Genomic DNA, 17,262 nt, shown 5'->3' on the forward strand with positions numbered 1-17,262 from the left:
AGAGAAGCACGCTAAATGCATCAGCTGCCGTTATTACAAAACTACTGTTATAATCATATGCACGTTTCTAAATGGTGCGTTAGGAATATATCGTTGAATTCGATGACAGTTTCAGCGTTAAAGCGTCAAGTTTAAGAAAGCCATGATCGGTAGCGGGTTTTCCATTTTTCGCCTTTTAACTTCGCCGCGTCTATATACGAGAATTTCGCGGGGAAATGGATTTCTTTCGTACGACACAAAGCTGCGATAAAGCACAATACAATGCAATTGCATTATCCACTAAAAAAAAAAAAAATACTTAGATCCAAGAAAACAATTTTTCACATAGTACCAATTAGGGCTTATTTACTTAATATAATCACATATTTATTTATAATTCTAAATAAATATGTGATTATATTCAGTAAATAAGCCATTGGTACTATGTGAAAAAATATTTTCTTGGATCTAAGTATTTTTTTTTCAGTGTTCTTTAACATAAAATAAATAAATATTAAGCATAAAATTAGGGACTCCGACTCGTCTAATTAATTTGCTAACCGTCTAACATTCATATGCAATTAATGGATCAATCGTTGCGAATCAAATGCGAAAAATGTTCGTAAATCCTAATCGCAATCTTCTCTTCTCTTTTTGCTGCCAAAGATCGTTGCTTTTCCGAAGATTCTCTTACTTGAGATAGCTACGAAATTATTCGGTGCAGTAATAATGTAGATAAATCGTCTGTTTTTATGTGCTTTATTTTTGGACGGAGCACAAAGCATCGTCTTTTGTCAATGCAACATTTGGTCTCTTAACGTAATACATATTTCATTCTTAACATTGATAGAGTCTTATCCTACAGTCCGATCGTTTCCGTCAAACATCAGTACCAGAGCGGTAGCAACAAAGAGATAAACTTATCAACTATTTTGATTCGTTTGCGACAAAGTATGTACACTACGCTGCTTTCTATAACTCGAAAATTTAACGTAATGTAAAACGCGACGTTTACGACCGCGTCTGCGTGTCGCGGACCGATCGTGTCGTTGCAAGGTGCAAGGATAAAAATGTTACGTGCCTTGTTAGTCGATCTAAACGTATATTAAGATCCTTTGCTTAATAAAGTACGCATAAGAATACTTGGACGACTAAAATAAAGTGGAAGAAATGACATTACGCAGGTACGCGAAATATAACGTTTAGTCGAGTTGTAACAGACGGAGATATAATGTATAAATCTCCCGCTCTCTCTCCCCCCCTCTCTCTCTCTCTCTCTTTCTTTTATAGTATATCGCGTAACAATATCATCCCGCTTTTAAAGCTTTATAATTTTTCAAGCGATGTTTATATGTAACAAAAAGGCTGTTTAGATATGGAAAATCGAACAAAGAGCGTGTATATATATATTTTTTTTTATACTCTTCTAAATCTTTAAAGAGAAGTAACTGCGTGCGTTGAACACTTGAAACGAGCACGCTGTTTATTGGACACGAATACCTTCTCGGAATGCGAATCGGATTCGATTACATCCATTATTATTTAGATATGTGTGTAAAACGCGCGTGTATATATCATATCGTAACGTATAAATGTTACAAGCGAACATTTAGGAATGTACTTAACTTATTGTCTGATCTTTAATATGGAAGTACAAATCGAGATTTCTAATACACGTCGGTATACTTCGATTGCACGTTTCAACGGTGTACACTTATGTAACAAAATATCTCGATACATTTCAACAACTGCATTGGACACGAAAATCGATAACTTTTACATTTCGCTACACTACGTACGCACACTTTAAGCTTCATAAAAATACACGGTACGCGATGTAACTCTTTAACAAAGATGCAGAGGCATGTATATATGTATTAGTCGCACTAAACGTTCCTAATCCTACTGCCAAGAAACTAAATTTAAATTCAATTTTTGTCGCCTAAATGCGATCATCATGGTAGGAGATAAAAATCCTAAAATAATATTAAAATATTCTTTAACTCTTAACTGTGCTGTGACGCGAGAATATTTACTACTCAATCAGGAAAGTAACATGTACGTAAAATAAACAAAATAGGATGTATTTCAGTCATCGGCCGCATCATCGGCCTAACATGTAAATTTTTGAGATATTAGATATTTTTATTTAAAAAATCTATAGTTATTAAAGTGTAGATTAATATATTACATGAAACGCGATAATAGAGCAAATAAAATAAAATATTAATATAATAACATTTATAAGTAATGGCAGAATGAGACGTGTGAAACAAAAATATGTAATGGATTCAGGATCAAATAAATTAAAATTCATGCTCAAATGGATCTAGCACGTTTTGTATTCGAACTGCGCTACTTTCCATTTTATTCATAACCGCCTGTTTAATGATAGAGACTAAAACATTGATGAGAGTGAAAAAATTACAAACAAAGATAGTCTCTTAAAATACGAATTTTAAGAACAAATGTCAGTTAAGAGTTAAAGATAACTATATTATTATAATTATTCTAAAAAGATACTAATACTGCCTAACTAGTCTGGATTAGAGACCCTATAATAAGAGATTGGCCACAAGGACAGTTTCGTCAAAATCCTGCGAGAGAGAAGGATATACATTCATATCGCTTTCTCTTTCTCTCTTATATCTCTTTCTCTTTCTGTTTCTCTTGCTTTTGACAAAACTGGCGGACCAATCGAAACTGGCTGTCTTATGGCCAGTCTCTTATTATAGAGTCTCTAGTCTGGATCTATTTGAAGAAAAGTCGGTAGTAAAGATTTAGTCTTTGATATGTTCAATTTTTTTTTTTTAACGGAACTTCAAGTAGCAGTCTAACTACTGATTTCATAAACTTCGAATTTAACAATTTGCTAATGCGGCAGAATGACATGGACATGATGGCGTCAAAACATTTTTGCACATCTCTTTCAATTTTTTCTTAAAGAATAAATGTCATAAGACACATTGTTGCATGACAAACGATAATAATCCAAAAAGGTATTTCGAGCTTGTACATTTTATTTTAACTAGCACCACAGACGCGCGCTTCGCGCGCGCTATTTAGCTTTAACATTATGCTATTACTATTACACTATTAATTTCTTGATACACACAACTGTCAAAATATACGATGACAGCTGCAAATGAAGTAAGCGCAGCGAGAAAACCAATCAGCATCGCGGAAAAGCGGCAACAATAAATTCGACTATCGACTTAACATGCCTTTTTTTAGAAAGGAAATGCATTAAATAATTTCTCTGCACTAGAATCTGCCCGTATCCACATCAATTAGTTGTGCTAATAGTGAATGAACTTCTAATGTCTCGGGATTAACATATCGAACATGAAACCCATTTTTTCATTCGAAATATCTGATATTTCATCAATAAAAACAGAAAACTTTGTATTTTTAAGTTTTTCTACTACATGATTCGTTTCTACAGGACATAAACGTACATCAACATGGCATTTTAATATTATCTTTTTAGTTACTAATTATAATTACTAATTAATCTTGACCAAATGGAACATTCAATAATAAAGGACCTTGGCAAATTTCGCGTCAAAGAATACATATTTACTACCAATCTTCCTCTTAGACTCAGTCTGTATACTTAACATTCCAATCAGAGAACATCCTTATTATTATATAGATTATAATTTTCTTGCTAACAATTGAAAACGTGCAGACACTTATTATTGTATATCCATATTCAGGATCAGAGAAAGATCCGAGAATGTCATTGATGATATATTATATAATACAGAATATGATATTTAATTAACAATACATCACATCTCATTGTCAGACTGAATGATTGTATATAAATAACTTGTGTTTCTCAAACTTGATGTGTAAACGCTATATTTTACTCTGTAGGTACTCACTTCATAGAATTTCCGTTAAAAAAAAGAAAAAAGTTTTTAATTAATCTAAGAAATCATATTTCTCGATTTTTCGCAATATGTAAAAAATTTTTTTGCTATCGCTCTCATTCGTAATTTTTTAATATTCTGTCACTTCTTCATTCAATAAACAGATCACAAAGTCAAGAAATGTTTTTATTGCATGGCTTTGCTTTAAACGAGATAAAATATATGTTAAATAAACGGCGTGTTTATATATATTAAAACACACCTGATTACCATTTGTCATTCTGTCTTTTGTCAATTCAACAGAATTGTATAAATATATACTGGCAAAACATGCAATATATTTTATTTAAAGCTAAAGAACGTCCTAAAAAAGTTGGAATGAAAAAAGTTGGAACTTCTGATTTATACTTTTGACCGTATCATTAAAATAAATAAATGCGATAATTGTGGAAATATGTCTGCACGCCAAAAAATATTCATATATCTTTTTTTTAATAATTTTTAAAGTTCAAATAATGACATGGGGATTTGCGTTAATGGAAATGGTAAAACATAGTCGTGTATGGAATGTAAACTTACAAAAAAAGCACGCATATTGTTTTAAAGAATATTATCCCAATCCGTGATCTTCGAAGAATCCCTGGGGAGTCTCCTCCTGCAACACACACAAGAGAACAAGTCTATCAATACCGTATTCAAAATGCCTTACAATAATATGAACAGGGATCAATTACTTTGACGCTGCACTTTATAAACACATTACGAAAAATAGAATGAAGATATATATGTATATATATATATAAGCGTACACGTACCTACTTCATAATAAAATTCCCTTCTTGATGCAGCTTCAAATGGTGAACTGAACCCTTTTCATATAACCGAGTAACTTTTACTTGTCTGGCTACACAAAGCGCATGTTCATGTGTATTGCCTCGATTGAAATCTTAAGCGCCAATAAAAATTGCTTGTTTTTACATGCAACATGTCGAATTGTGGAGATCCCATCCACCAGATGGGATCAGAGTGAAAGCGATTCGGCTCAATATGCTCACACCGCGCGACAGCTTATAATAGAAAATATCCAGCTAACACATTATTTCGTTGCCTATGCGAATCTCTTGTATTATTTACTAATAAACTAATTTTCAACAAACACCTGAGGACTAACGTAAATGATCGATCTAACGTAGACTAAGGTATTATGTGCGACTTAATTTTCAATTACAATATAAAAAGATTTCGTATGATATATTTATTACTAGTACACTTAATGTATGACATTAAAAATTGACGCTTATATTGACGCTTATATAGTATGCATATGCACATATATATTATATAAAGAGTATAAAGAAATATATAAGTTTCCAATTATTTATATAATTAAAGTAGGTTCCTTTTTGTTCTTTTAAGTAGATACATAGATGCGTAAGAGGTATACGTTCTATGCAGTAATCACATTAATACTGACGCTTTTCAGTAGTACATATACAACGCTTTCATAAAAATAACTTACGAGTACAGATAATTTTATTGCCATAGTTGAAGATTAAAGTACGTAGGGTAACTATATATATCACTCGTTAATACGTATGTTAAAAGTGATAATTAAGATTTGAGAACCGTAGTTCAGCCTTTGGTTAGTAACATAACAATTTGTTCTATATGTGCAAGAGAGAATTTTTCTCGATATATAAAAATATATTAACATATACAGAGAGTGCTCCAGGCATCGTGCACTTTCTGTCAACTTTTCGTCGGTAGTTGTTAAGACACTAAAAAGAATATTTTTACATTTATTCTGATTTTTCGTAGATATTTTTCAAGTTTTTATATATGAAAAAATTTAATATTTAAAAAATTTCATTTTCTTTAATTTAAATAAACAGTACCTCTTGACAAAATTTTCAATTGCCATGATATATTCAATCCAAAATTAAAAAAAAAAGAAAAAATTGATTTTTCAATATTTTTATCTATTCATATTCCATCGAGTTTTCGTCACCGAAGAAAGAAAACACACGACGCCTCAAACATCTTGTATATGACTAGTAAAGTTGACTCGAAAATTTATGTTTTTATATAGTAGAGTCGTAATGGCATCATGCAGCGGGTAAGCCTTTTCTTGTTTTTCGGTCGATCGTGTGGGTCGATACTCTGTCCATGAAGCTCATGCAAACAATAGGGTACCTATAAAAGCCCTACATCCCGCAGAGCACCTTCCACAGCTTCGTCCTTCCACAACAAACAAAGAAAAACTAACTAGTCTTCGCTAAACTTCTACTTCGTCCCTATATCTACCAATTTTTACACACATGATATTATACTGTGTAATATATTATCAACATTTAAGACATTATAATATTAGTTCTCTACGTACAAAAGTCCCATAATATTCTTTCTAAGCCACATAAAAATTATTTTACAATATTTTCTCAAACTTCAAGAGTGTTATCGTAAATGTAATAAAAATAATATTCCGTTAATAATGATCCATCATCATTTTTGTCTTATTTTGTTTAGAGAAAATTACATATATAAAATAATTTTTCTGGACAGATACAATAAGTCGCTAATTATCATTATAATAAAATTCATTCAATTACGATAACAATCAAATTTTACAAATTTCTACTTGTAACATTTTTCCCAGAAATCAAATATTTTGAAAAATACTTTAATTAATTAATGTGCCATACTTCAAATGCCTTATCCTGTGTAAGATAGTTGATAATATTATTAATAAAATTGCGTAAAATTCTTGAAATTCGTTATTTCGTGAAAAGTAAAACTAAGTGAGACATTACTTAGAAAACAAAATATACGAGACAAATGTTACAAAATGAATACAATTGTTGAAAAATATTTATTACTTTGAAGGCATACATATACACATATCAACATTCTATTTATAAATAGCAACATATATACGTAATAATACACTTCTCATTTATCCTAGTTCTAGTGCTGCTTCACTATCATAATCTATGAAATAACTGATTAATCTAGATCTGAGTACTAAGTTTATAAGATATTAATATGGCAATAATACGTCAACACGTTTCTTTACCTTTATTAAAAACGATACAGGTGCATAAATCATTGCATTGATGCCATGCTTTCGTACGGATCTGATAAACATATACTCGTATGGCAATTAATAGCAGGTTGCGGATTAGCTCGTCTGATTTTAACCGCTTAGTTTCTGATAATAGTCGATATGCCCAGCAATATCTTTCCCTTTAACGCATCCACATTTTTTATACTTCCTACTTCCACGTTTCCGCCGGGCACAATGACTGTCATCTGATACCTGAACGAGTTGCTTAAGCAAATCCGCAATCTAATTATTAGTAACATTTTTTTATTCGGTTTTAGAATATTTCATCATTCTGTCAACATCACATGCACATGGTTTATTTTAAACCAATACATACATAAATCAATCAACTCAAACGCAATTTTGAAAATAAGTTATGCAATACAATGAAATATTTTACAGGTTTTTATAGGTTTCCTAGAAATTTCTATTACATCTACAAATTTCATCTACAGAAAGTATGTTACAAAGAATAATATGAAATAATTATATCGATATACGATTATATATTTGTGCTCGACACATTATGCTCGGTTTTCTTAATAAATTTGTAAACATGTATTGATAACATTTGTAAATATGTATTATTCATAAATATAGTACTTTAGTTTAATTAAAATTTTCCAGTTACTTAAGTTTTACACTTTAAAAGTAACAATGCTTTTCATTATAACTTATTAATCATTAATAAAAATGTGATAGGTTTTTAAATACAAAGCAAAAGAATATCTTAGCAATGTATCAAATTTTTGAAATATTAATATTTAAGCTCGAATGTAGTATATACATATAGAATAATATAATTCATAAATAAAGACAAAAATAATTTTTCTCTATAATTTATTTCGTAAACTGAACAAATATAATTTTATATTTTTTTAAATTAGAAAAGTTTATGTATGTATAGCATTATATTTATCATGTCTATTTTTCGTAAAATAAGTTTTTATTTTAAAAAAGCTAGTAACAGACTAGAATGAATAATGATACTCAACAATTACTCTTATCAAATCATTTAAATGGCATGTGTACTGAAAACAATATACATATATGTTATTAATACACAATTTAATTAATTGAACTATTCAGATGGCAGAATGAATGAAATAACAGTGAGAGGTATCTCTCACTCATTACTGCAGTTTAAAAATTTCGACTAATGTTCACATCTTAAATAAAATTTAAATTATCTTCGCTTCAATTTTTATTTTATACATTTGCTTGTATCATCAATTTAGAACATTTGGTTTTAATTCCAATCTAGCAATTTTCTTTTGCAGTAGTGTACTTTACATAAAATCTCTGTATGAGACTTTAAACTCATTAGTGCACACCTGAGCACAAAAATACATACAGAATATTTTCATAGCACGTAGGTTGAAAAAATTTAGTATGATCTCTCTTTTAAATAAATAAAATTAACTGCAAACTACTTTCTGCATTGTATATATATATATTATGTAAAATACCTCGAGTTCGATAAAAAAATCTTTTATCTTTCAGCAGGTATTAAAAATACTTTCTTTTGTACTACCCTGTTTTAAATTACAGTTATCAAAATTACAATTATCAAAAACCTAAAGGCGACCAACGTTTCTTATATATTTAGAAGAAATAATATAAACTTCAAAAAATATTTTTTTCTGTTATATAAATTACGCAACAATATTATCAAATAGTATTACCTATATAAATGCTGTTGCACAGATTATAATGTTGTCAATAATTAAAATGTTAACAATAAAGTACTATACAAGCTCATTTATAAAGATTAAACGAGAAGCGTACATAAGCATTTACGTACGCAGGATTGCCTATAACAGCATTCAAGCTTGTCTAACATTTAAGCTTGTTATCTTACAATTTTCTATCATCGATATACGACATTACAATGCAGACGATATGTTGATCATGCTTAAAAAAAGTAGGACAGTTGGAATATATCGAAAAGTTGGGTGTTATATTTATTAGTAGAAACACTTGACAAAGGAAGAGAGATCGAAGGCTTGATATAAAAGAGTTATTAATTTTGAAAATGTCTCCCAGTCCATAGTAACATTTATAACTGATATAAAAAAAACAATATTATGAAATATTAAAAATTATCTGGTCCTGTCATATTCTGTATGTTATACAAGACAGCATGTGTGAAGTAACTTGCAAACATAATGCTGTAATGTGAATATACATATCGTACAAGCGGTAAAGTTCTTATATATACGGAATAATATCAACGGGAATGCAAAAGCTAGATATCGTTCGATCACATCGTGCAACGTCAAATATAACAACAACACAGAATTGTCAACAAAAAAAAGCTCATTTGTCTGTAGATAGATATAATATGTACATTATTACGATTATGCAAGACAGGCAATACTAAAGCTAGGAAATTCGAATTGCTTCATATAAAAAGGCAATCATTAATATATTTAAATGCCTTCTCATGCACGTGTTTTGTAAGTACTCGTTTCTGTATCTGCATAAATCTATTGTTAACTAGGTGTTAAATGAATTTTTAAAAAGTGAACAATAGTTAAGACCGATTACGTCGGAATGGATTGCTTAAACATTGTATGTTTCGCAGGTTTATTTCTATAAGAAGAAAATAATAAACTAATATTGCAAAGAATTAAACCAGGAAAATAAAAAACATTTTAATCTCACCTAGTTTAAATAGATTTTATACATGCTTGACTCCTGCAACATCACGATCGTTTAATCAAAACGATGCACGACTGGCAAGAAGGAGCAATGGCGTATAGATCGTTTTAACGTATTGGCAAACGTTGATTAAATATTATGCAAATGCAAGTATAACATTTTCATTTGTACTTTCTATCTATGGATATAGTTTTGTTGGATGGCTCCTTAAATATGTATTAAGTATAAACAGCTAGATAAAACGATCTAAAAAAAGTACTTCTTTTATAGCCAAAAAAAAACTGGCTATAAAAGGAAACGATATGTGTACAACCTTTGTGTGCTATTAATAAATTAAGGCATGTTACAATTCAAGGGGTACATCCCCGTAACTAACCTCCTGTAACAGGTCCTGGGCAGCAATGGCTTTCAATACATTTTTTTTGCTAGTTTCTTGAATCTCCCCACCGACAAGCAACTCGTCTAAGATAAAGTATGCCTTTTCGAAATTGAAAATTATATCCAACTCGCATACCTAATAATATATTATCATTAATAATCAATTATAATTATAATATACAATTAAACAAATTACAAAACTTGGTAAAATACACTTTAAATAAATCTCAATAATATAATACTTACACTGCCAAAATACTTATCCAATAATTCAACATATCGATGTATAATCTCCAATGTCAGCAATTCATTGTCGTTCTGTTCAATTGCGCAGCAAAAGTATAAGCTTGCGTATCTGTAAGCATAAACCCAAAGCTTTCTTTTTAAGGTCATAAGGTAAGATTTTCTACGACCTCCTTTCAAAATATGATATTATAGATTAGAACTGGATAAAATTCTGATAAATCGGCAATTAATTTGGCAGAAACAAAATATCTAGCCATATAACTTCTTGTTCCTGATCAAATCTTTCCATATGTTAACAAAATAACTCTATTCATGTTAATTATTTATACTAATTATTAATTATTTCATCCATGTAAACAAAATTTCTAATTATATAAATTATTTAATCTATACTTCCATACATTAAAAAACAAAGATGTAATTCTATCCATATTAACAAAATAACGCAGGTACTCGCTAAATTAATCATCAATTAAATTTATCCGAGTCTGGTCGAAGGCTGCGGTCCACTTGACGTTACAAATGCTTCAAAGCATTCCTCTTCTCCTTTTATTCAATGAAGAAAGGAGAAGAGGAATGCTTCAAAGCATTTGTAGGGTCAAGTGGACCGCAGCCAAAATCACCCTTATATTTCTACCAATATAGATCAACTTGACTCTCGAGTTTAATTTCCTTTTTATCTTTTTCTAGCTCTAAAAACTAGAAACTAAGATTAAAGTTATCTGCTGATAGAAGTGGAGAGACATTAGCCGAGTACTTTCTTGACGAATCATATACCTTTTGTAAACAACCTTAACGTCCTTCCATTCTAGGAAACTCGACATTTTCGGCTTTCGTGCGAGTATCGTGGTGATCAGTTCGCGCGTGATTTTCTTTTTCAGCTTATCCGGATGCGCGACGTACCACTTCTGTAGGCGAAGCTTCCCTTGGCGGCTAAACAGTAACATAAATTGCATCTGCAAAAAAAAAAACGGCGATAGTCAACGTCGAATACCACACTCCTGTTACGTTCCTTATTGATTTGGGACATGGCGCAAAGATTTACCATATTGCCGCTGCTATCTCTCGTCTCGCACAATTATCTATCTCTCACAATTAGCACTACGCGTAATTAGATAACGACCGACGGCACCACCACAAAAATTGCGCACGTATAAACGCACGAAATCACCGAACCGGATTAGAAATCTTGACTGTCATAACTTTCGCGAGGGTGCGCGGTTAGAAATCACGGCACAGTGCACACAAAAAACGCAAGCAGCGAGACTTGACGATCGACTTGGAGAATCGACCAATCCACAGCGAAGAGTTTCAAAATGGCGGCCCATATGTTCTCGAGCACTCTCGATTGCGATTGGTCAATTTATTTATCATTATTTAAGGTCCACTTTAAGCTCGGTCTACAATATAATATCAATTTCTATCAGCCGCAGATTAATAAATCTCTGTTTTCTATTGCTGAACTGGCTCTGCACTAGTTCAGAGTTTATCTTTTACTCCACATTAGAAGGAAAAAGCAGCCAGTTTAGCGTGGTTCAGCAATAGATAACAGACTCGGTTTACCTTACTTTTTCTTTTTTTCTTTAAAGGCCGTATTAAAATTATTTACAGCTTGCGGGCTCGGTTGTTGGTTGGGGTTACGGTTAACGGTGCGGATTGACCAATCAGAACAAAGCAGCTTGCCGGCTGATTGGTCAATTCGCAAATATCAACCCCAATCGGCAACCTAGTTCGCAACTCGTAATGTAATACGGCCTTAAAATGATGCGTTTGCGCATATGTTTTGATATGAATTCAGAAGGGGCCGGGGGGGGGGGGGAGATTGCGCGGTTTTCTGTCACGATTTTCCAGTTTACTCACACTCCAGATGATTTGGTACAATTTCGTGTGATTTTACTTAGCGAACCTAGCAGGATGGAAGACACCTTACTCCTCCCTCATCCGAGGGAAAATCTAAAAACCCCCCTGGAAAGTGAGACATCTATGTCACCCTCTCAATCACCCCCGGGTATAAGGCACCGTACATCCCTCAGGGCCGAGGGAAAGAAAAAAACCCTCCTGGAAAGTGAGACGAGGAAAACATGCTTGAAATACATAAAGGCTCTCAAATGTAAGTTGCAAACGTTCATGACTTCAGATCTACTCGTTTATTTATACGTGCATGTACTCTCCTCACTTCCTTTAAATGGAGCATGTTTTCAACATATGTTTTGATATAAATTTCAATGTATATGTATATATCTACATTTTACATAATATGTTTTGAGTATACATATCTTTTTATATAATATGCATATGTCGTACAAAGCTCAAATTATAACTAATGGTTATTACATCTGGATTAATGATTAATAATCAGATTAAGGGATTAATAGCCGTATTCATAGTCCTTCCTTGAGGTATAAGGATTCCTTGTTCTTCATTCTACACTTCATAAATTTTAAGGTTCCTTGATCGATCAAGGAACCTTAAAATTTATGAAGTGTAGAATGAGGAACAAGGAATCCTTATACCTCAAGGAAGGACTATGAATACGGCTATAAGAGTCGTTCCTTCTTTTCTTCTTTTAGCAAAAGGCGCAGCGTGGAAAGGTTCAGAGTTTGTCACATGTCTTACCATGTTACAAGAGGAAGCTGCCGCAAGAGGGTTAGATGACGATATTCTCACGAAGCTCATAGATGTTATTGTACATACAGATTTAGGTTGGTATCTCGTCAATAATACATATTAACGTTATAGTCTTTCATAAATTTGAAAGACTATGTGATCTTTATGTACAAGTTCGTAAATTAACTGAGCTCCAAATTTATATATCAGGTGCCGTCAAACGGGTATCGCTGATAAAATGTCTGATTCCAAGGTATAAACTGTCTGAGGAAATAGCCAAGTCTATGATCACCTGGTGTCTATCTTCGTTGAATAATCTACCGTTTACCGTTTGTGTAATTGTTATACAATGGATCATAGGTAATTTAATTCATATTCTATGATCTTATATTGATTATAAAAATATTTTGTATACATCATTTATGATAAACTACAAATGCATATATTTACACGTACAACAATATATTGAAAATATTGTTAATGTTTAGGTGTATGGGATTACGAATTAATAGATAGAAAAGTAATCAACATATATTATGACGTCTTCTTCTATACTATGCTCAAGAAACAGAAACTGGTAATATATATATCCTTTTTTACATGAATATTTAACAAGAGAAGTGTTAAAATGTGACTTGATTTCCTTAGCATTATGTTATTAAGAAATTTTTTAATTATTTTGAAAACAATAAAAGTTTGTCTTATAATATGTATTTTAATGTGTATGTATCAAAATGTAATGATTGAAATATATTGCTTAAATTAAGCTTTAAGTCAGTTTAATAGAGTATTCTGTATTATGTATAAATGTGAATTTCAGGAACGTTATATAGCACGTCTTATCTACGTGCTGACAAAACCAGAAGATGTTTCTCGCAGAGATGTCACGAGATTATTAGCGCTTCAAAAAAATTATTCCAAACCTCCAACACATATTATTGCATTACTTTCGTAAGTATAATTGTAAATTTGCTTTATTAGTAAAGAAATTATTCTCTTTTTAATAATTAATTATTGAACACGTGTTTGTAGCTTATTTAAGTCGTATAAACCAGAATTGGTTCCCGAGAAAATACAATCGGTGAATATAGAAAGTGTGTGGAAACCTATACCCGAATTCATACGATTAGCATTGGAAGATGCCAGAGATCGTGCGGAAATTCAACAGTCACGTCACACTCGAGCTCATTTTAATTGGAACGTGATGCAGGTACAAAGAAATATGCAGATGTATCGTAATATGTATAATAGTATGAGTTTAAGATAGATTATAAATATTGTCATGCATATAGAACACGAGAGCTCAAAAAAGGAAAAAGATGCTTCTACCATCTGTTGGTTATTTTCACATTGGTTCAAGTATTTTTAAAGATAAATATGCAAAGTCAATTTTTGATATAAGCAGGTGAGTATAATATACCTGAAATAACATATGTCACATATTAATATTAATATATAATATTAATACATATTAACATAATATGTATTATATGTACCAGTATAGAAGAGTTAGGAAAGTATCATCAGACTGTTGAATTTCCTTGTAATGCCGTTTCACTTTTGGCAAATATGGTTGGTTACCATCTTCTTACATATGCAGATTTTCAATACCAAAGTAGATTTTCGTATAATCTTTATAATACGCTTACAAGAGGTATGTATCTATATTTTGATTATTTTACTGCTACTACAAAAAACTATAATATAAGCTTTATGTACTACATAGTCAGTATGTTAATGTTTTAGCATTTATACTGGAAAATGGAAAGTTTTCTGAGGAAGAAATGGATAAATTTTTAACTATGACAGTCGAATTTTCTCGATACATGCAAGAAGGGATACTTATAGTTAAACTGTTTTTTGATGAATATTTATATTACAATTCAGGAGAGCATCTGCTAAAGTTACTCGATTTGCTGCCATGGATGACTTCTATATCAGTAACTGGTAACTACGAAGATATTCTAGCCTTTAAAGTGTTGAAACTTTCAAATGTTAAAATGTTAAATTAAAATATTATATTTTCAGAGTTACGAGAAAACATTCTGATACATGTGCAAAACATATTTTATGAGTCAAGTTTAAATGTAAAATGTGAAATAATTAGATCTCTGCAGAAACTAATGACAAACTTGGTAAGGATTGGATATTATTTTGACAGAAGTATGCAAAACTAGTTTTGCGGAATACATTTACGTTTATAGTGTTTATTTTCTTTACATATATATTATTGTTACATTAATGTGACAATTCATTACAGTTTGTAAGACAAGGTCTTGAAGAACAAGGTCAATATGCATCGTCCTTTTTGCGACAAGGTCCATTGGAAGATTTAGCAGAAATTGTACCTGTGCTTACAACGATATCAGAAAATCTGATTGTTTGTGGATTAAACATACACAATTACAATATTATATTGTTATCAGAAATTTTGGCATTTTATGAAGAGGTATATACAAAAATCAAATTACAAATAATGTAGCTGAAATGTTTAATTGGTTGATTTTTAATTATTTATTTGTTTTGTTTCAAAGATCTGTACATTAGAAAGCCGTAGTTATGTATCATCTTGGACATTGCCGCCACCAGCAGTCATCAATGGAGCATTTATTACGAAGAGTTGTGCTATTTTATCGAGAGTTTGTAGATTATTACTAAGGTATTGATTTTATTTAATATTTTATTGACTTTCAAGTTAATTTTATTCTATATTATTGATACTTGGATTACAGATATCGCAAAATGAGTTCACATTTATGCCAGATTATGCCATCAGACGTGTATCAAGAAAAAGTTCGCATTATATCTATTTATGCAAATGATATTCATAAAGCATTATGGTATGATGAGGTATGTACGAAGAAGAAATAATAAATGCTAAACTCGTACAGATATGTATAAATAAACAAAACTCAAAGAATTGTTTAAACAGCCTTTTAGTGACCGAAAGAATGGTAACCTTCTGAAAAGTCTTTCAAAAAAAGTGATTGATGATTTAGGAGACTGTGATCTAGATACGTTATTGAATATTAGCAATCATTGTGCTATATTATCCTACAGATGCACAATGAATAAAAAAGGCCTAAATATAAATACAAAAGAAGTAAGTGCCAAAATATCTATTATAAATTTTTTATTTCAAATTTAAACGACTTGTAATTTATTGTGAGCTAATATGTCATAGGAAATTTTAAACTACGATTTTTCAATTTATTAAAAAAATTTTTAACAAAAAAAATTGATTTATTTAAAAAATTGCATATATTACTATTTAATTTTTAAAACAAATATTTTGATTTGACTTTTTCGTGCGTACATTTACTCTTAACGTCTTTTAGAGATGTCTTTTATTCCTTTTCTAGGATGCTAAGACCTTGGCTTGTTACTACTATCCTGCAGTAAACGAATTTCTCGCTGCGTTTCATGAATGATGTACTTAGGAGAAAAAAAACGGATCATATTTTTTATAATGTGCATCAACAGCAAATTAACTAGCGGAGCAAATAAATGTAAAGATAATTAAAGAGTCAGTTATTAAGGTTTTATATATTTTTAAAAATGTCAATTCGTTGCAAAGTATCGATTAAATCTGCTGTCAAAGTGTTAGCATACTGTCAACACTTGTTAGGATAGTTATATTTATTAATATGCATTACTACGAGAGAAATGATAATGTACATTATTACTTGAATCAATTGTGGATACCTATACTTAGTTTATAATATTTTAATAGAAACTATTTATGAAATATCTTTTAATAATTCTTGTAAATATTTGACTAATGAATAATCACATTTAAAAAAACATTTACAAATGGTTAATATTATTAATATGTTATAACATTCAATAGCCGTAACACAATTTAAATTAGTTACTATTTTTTGCTTGATGAAAATGCACTATAATATTTTTATCGGAAACTAATATTTTGGTTTTACTTAATATCGTATCAGTTCACAAAAGTTCGATAAATACGTACTTTTCCCATTATGCATAACGATCTAATTACGGTCGTTTTTATTTCCAATATATGGCAACATATTGAGAGTGGGGTCCGAATTATTAATGACAATAGAGATCATCTTACTCTCTATTGCTGTCTCATTCAGCATTCAGTGACGTTTAGCATTAACGGTCCAGCAGTGCACTACATAAGATATATATCCAGAGTCTATTGTAATACATAAAAAGATAATATATGACTGAATGTAAAAATTTTATAAAAAGAATTGAAATAAATGAACATAAATTGTATTAATTGCATATCACACATATGTATAAAATACCGAAGCATTGATTATATATAAGTATAAAGAAAATAAAAAATATAATTTAAAAAAGAAAGCGTTTTTCATAAATATCACAAAGAAATTTTTGATTTTTTAAAACTGAGATTCGAGAAATTTT

The 17,262-nt window shown here is 30.6% G+C and overlaps 2 protein-coding genes across 3 annotated transcripts; one reads left to right on the forward strand and one right to left on the reverse strand.

Moving 5' to 3' along the window:
• Positions 1–722: 722 nt before the first annotated feature.
• Ap-1sigma (AP-1 complex subunit sigma-2) lies at positions 723–11,489 on the reverse strand. Of its 2 annotated transcripts, none has more exons than XM_071704399.1 (5): positions 11,294–11,489; positions 11,026–11,204; positions 10,249–10,357; positions 10,001–10,138; positions 723–4,512 (listed from the first exon to the last, which is right to left on the reverse strand). In XM_071704399.1, the coding sequence occupies exons 1-5, from the start codon at positions 11,294–11,296 to the stop codon at positions 4,468–4,470; spliced, it is 474 nt and encodes a 157-aa protein (XP_071560500.1). In that variant the 5' UTR covers positions 11,297–11,489; the 3' UTR covers positions 723–4,467. The 2 variants fall into 2 exon arrangements, with proteins under 2 accessions (XP_071560500.1, XP_071560499.1); XM_071704398.1 differs by lacking the exon at positions 723–4,512 and adding an exon at positions 5,094–6,095.
• A 573-nt stretch (positions 11,490–12,062) lies between these two features.
• LOC139771539 (centromere protein I) lies at positions 12,063–17,109 on the forward strand. Its single transcript, XM_071704400.1, has 15 exons — positions 12,063–12,358; positions 12,819–12,950; positions 13,066–13,215; positions 13,344–13,432; positions 13,676–13,806; positions 13,888–14,065; positions 14,148–14,260; positions 14,355–14,509; positions 14,602–14,802; positions 14,884–14,990; positions 15,116–15,304; positions 15,390–15,514; positions 15,588–15,705; positions 15,788–15,958; positions 16,218–17,109. The coding sequence occupies exons 1-15, from the start codon at positions 12,163–12,165 to the stop codon at positions 16,284–16,286; spliced, it is 2,124 nt and encodes a 707-aa protein (XP_071560501.1). The 5' UTR covers positions 12,063–12,162; the 3' UTR covers positions 16,287–17,109.
• Positions 17,110–17,262: the final 153 nt, after the last annotated feature.

This window comes from Temnothorax nylanderi, unplaced genomic scaffold (genome assembly GCF_030848795.1).
Source record: "Temnothorax nylanderi isolate EJ_2023f unplaced genomic scaffold, tnyl_v1.0 TNYL_tig0041_pilon, whole genome shotgun sequence".
Taxonomy (NCBI): Eukaryota; Metazoa; Arthropoda; class Insecta; order Hymenoptera; family Formicidae; genus Temnothorax; species Temnothorax nylanderi.

Bases quoted from the DNA above. Each gene is read 5' to 3' on its own strand.
- Ap-1sigma (XM_071704399.1), bottom strand. The intron at 10,358-11,025 runs GTATATGATTCG...TTATGCTTACAG, and splicing joins GTTAAGGTTGTTTACAAAAG to ATACGCAAGCTTATACTTTT. The intron at 4,513-10,000 runs GTTAGTTACGGG...TGTGTGTTGCAG, and splicing joins CCCAGGACCTGTTACAGGAG to GAGGAGACTCCCCAGGGATT.
- LOC139771539 (XM_071704400.1), top strand. From the start codon at position 12,163: ATGGAAGACACCTTACTCCTCCCTCATCCGAGGGAAAATCTAAAAACC. The intron at 14,510-14,601 runs GTATGTATCTAT...TTAATGTTTTAG, and splicing joins TTATAATACGCTTACAAGAG to CATTTATACTGGAAAATGGA. The intron at 15,515-15,587 runs GTATTGATTTTA...CTTGGATTACAG, and splicing joins GTTTGTAGATTATTACTAAG to ATATCGCAAAATGAGTTCAC.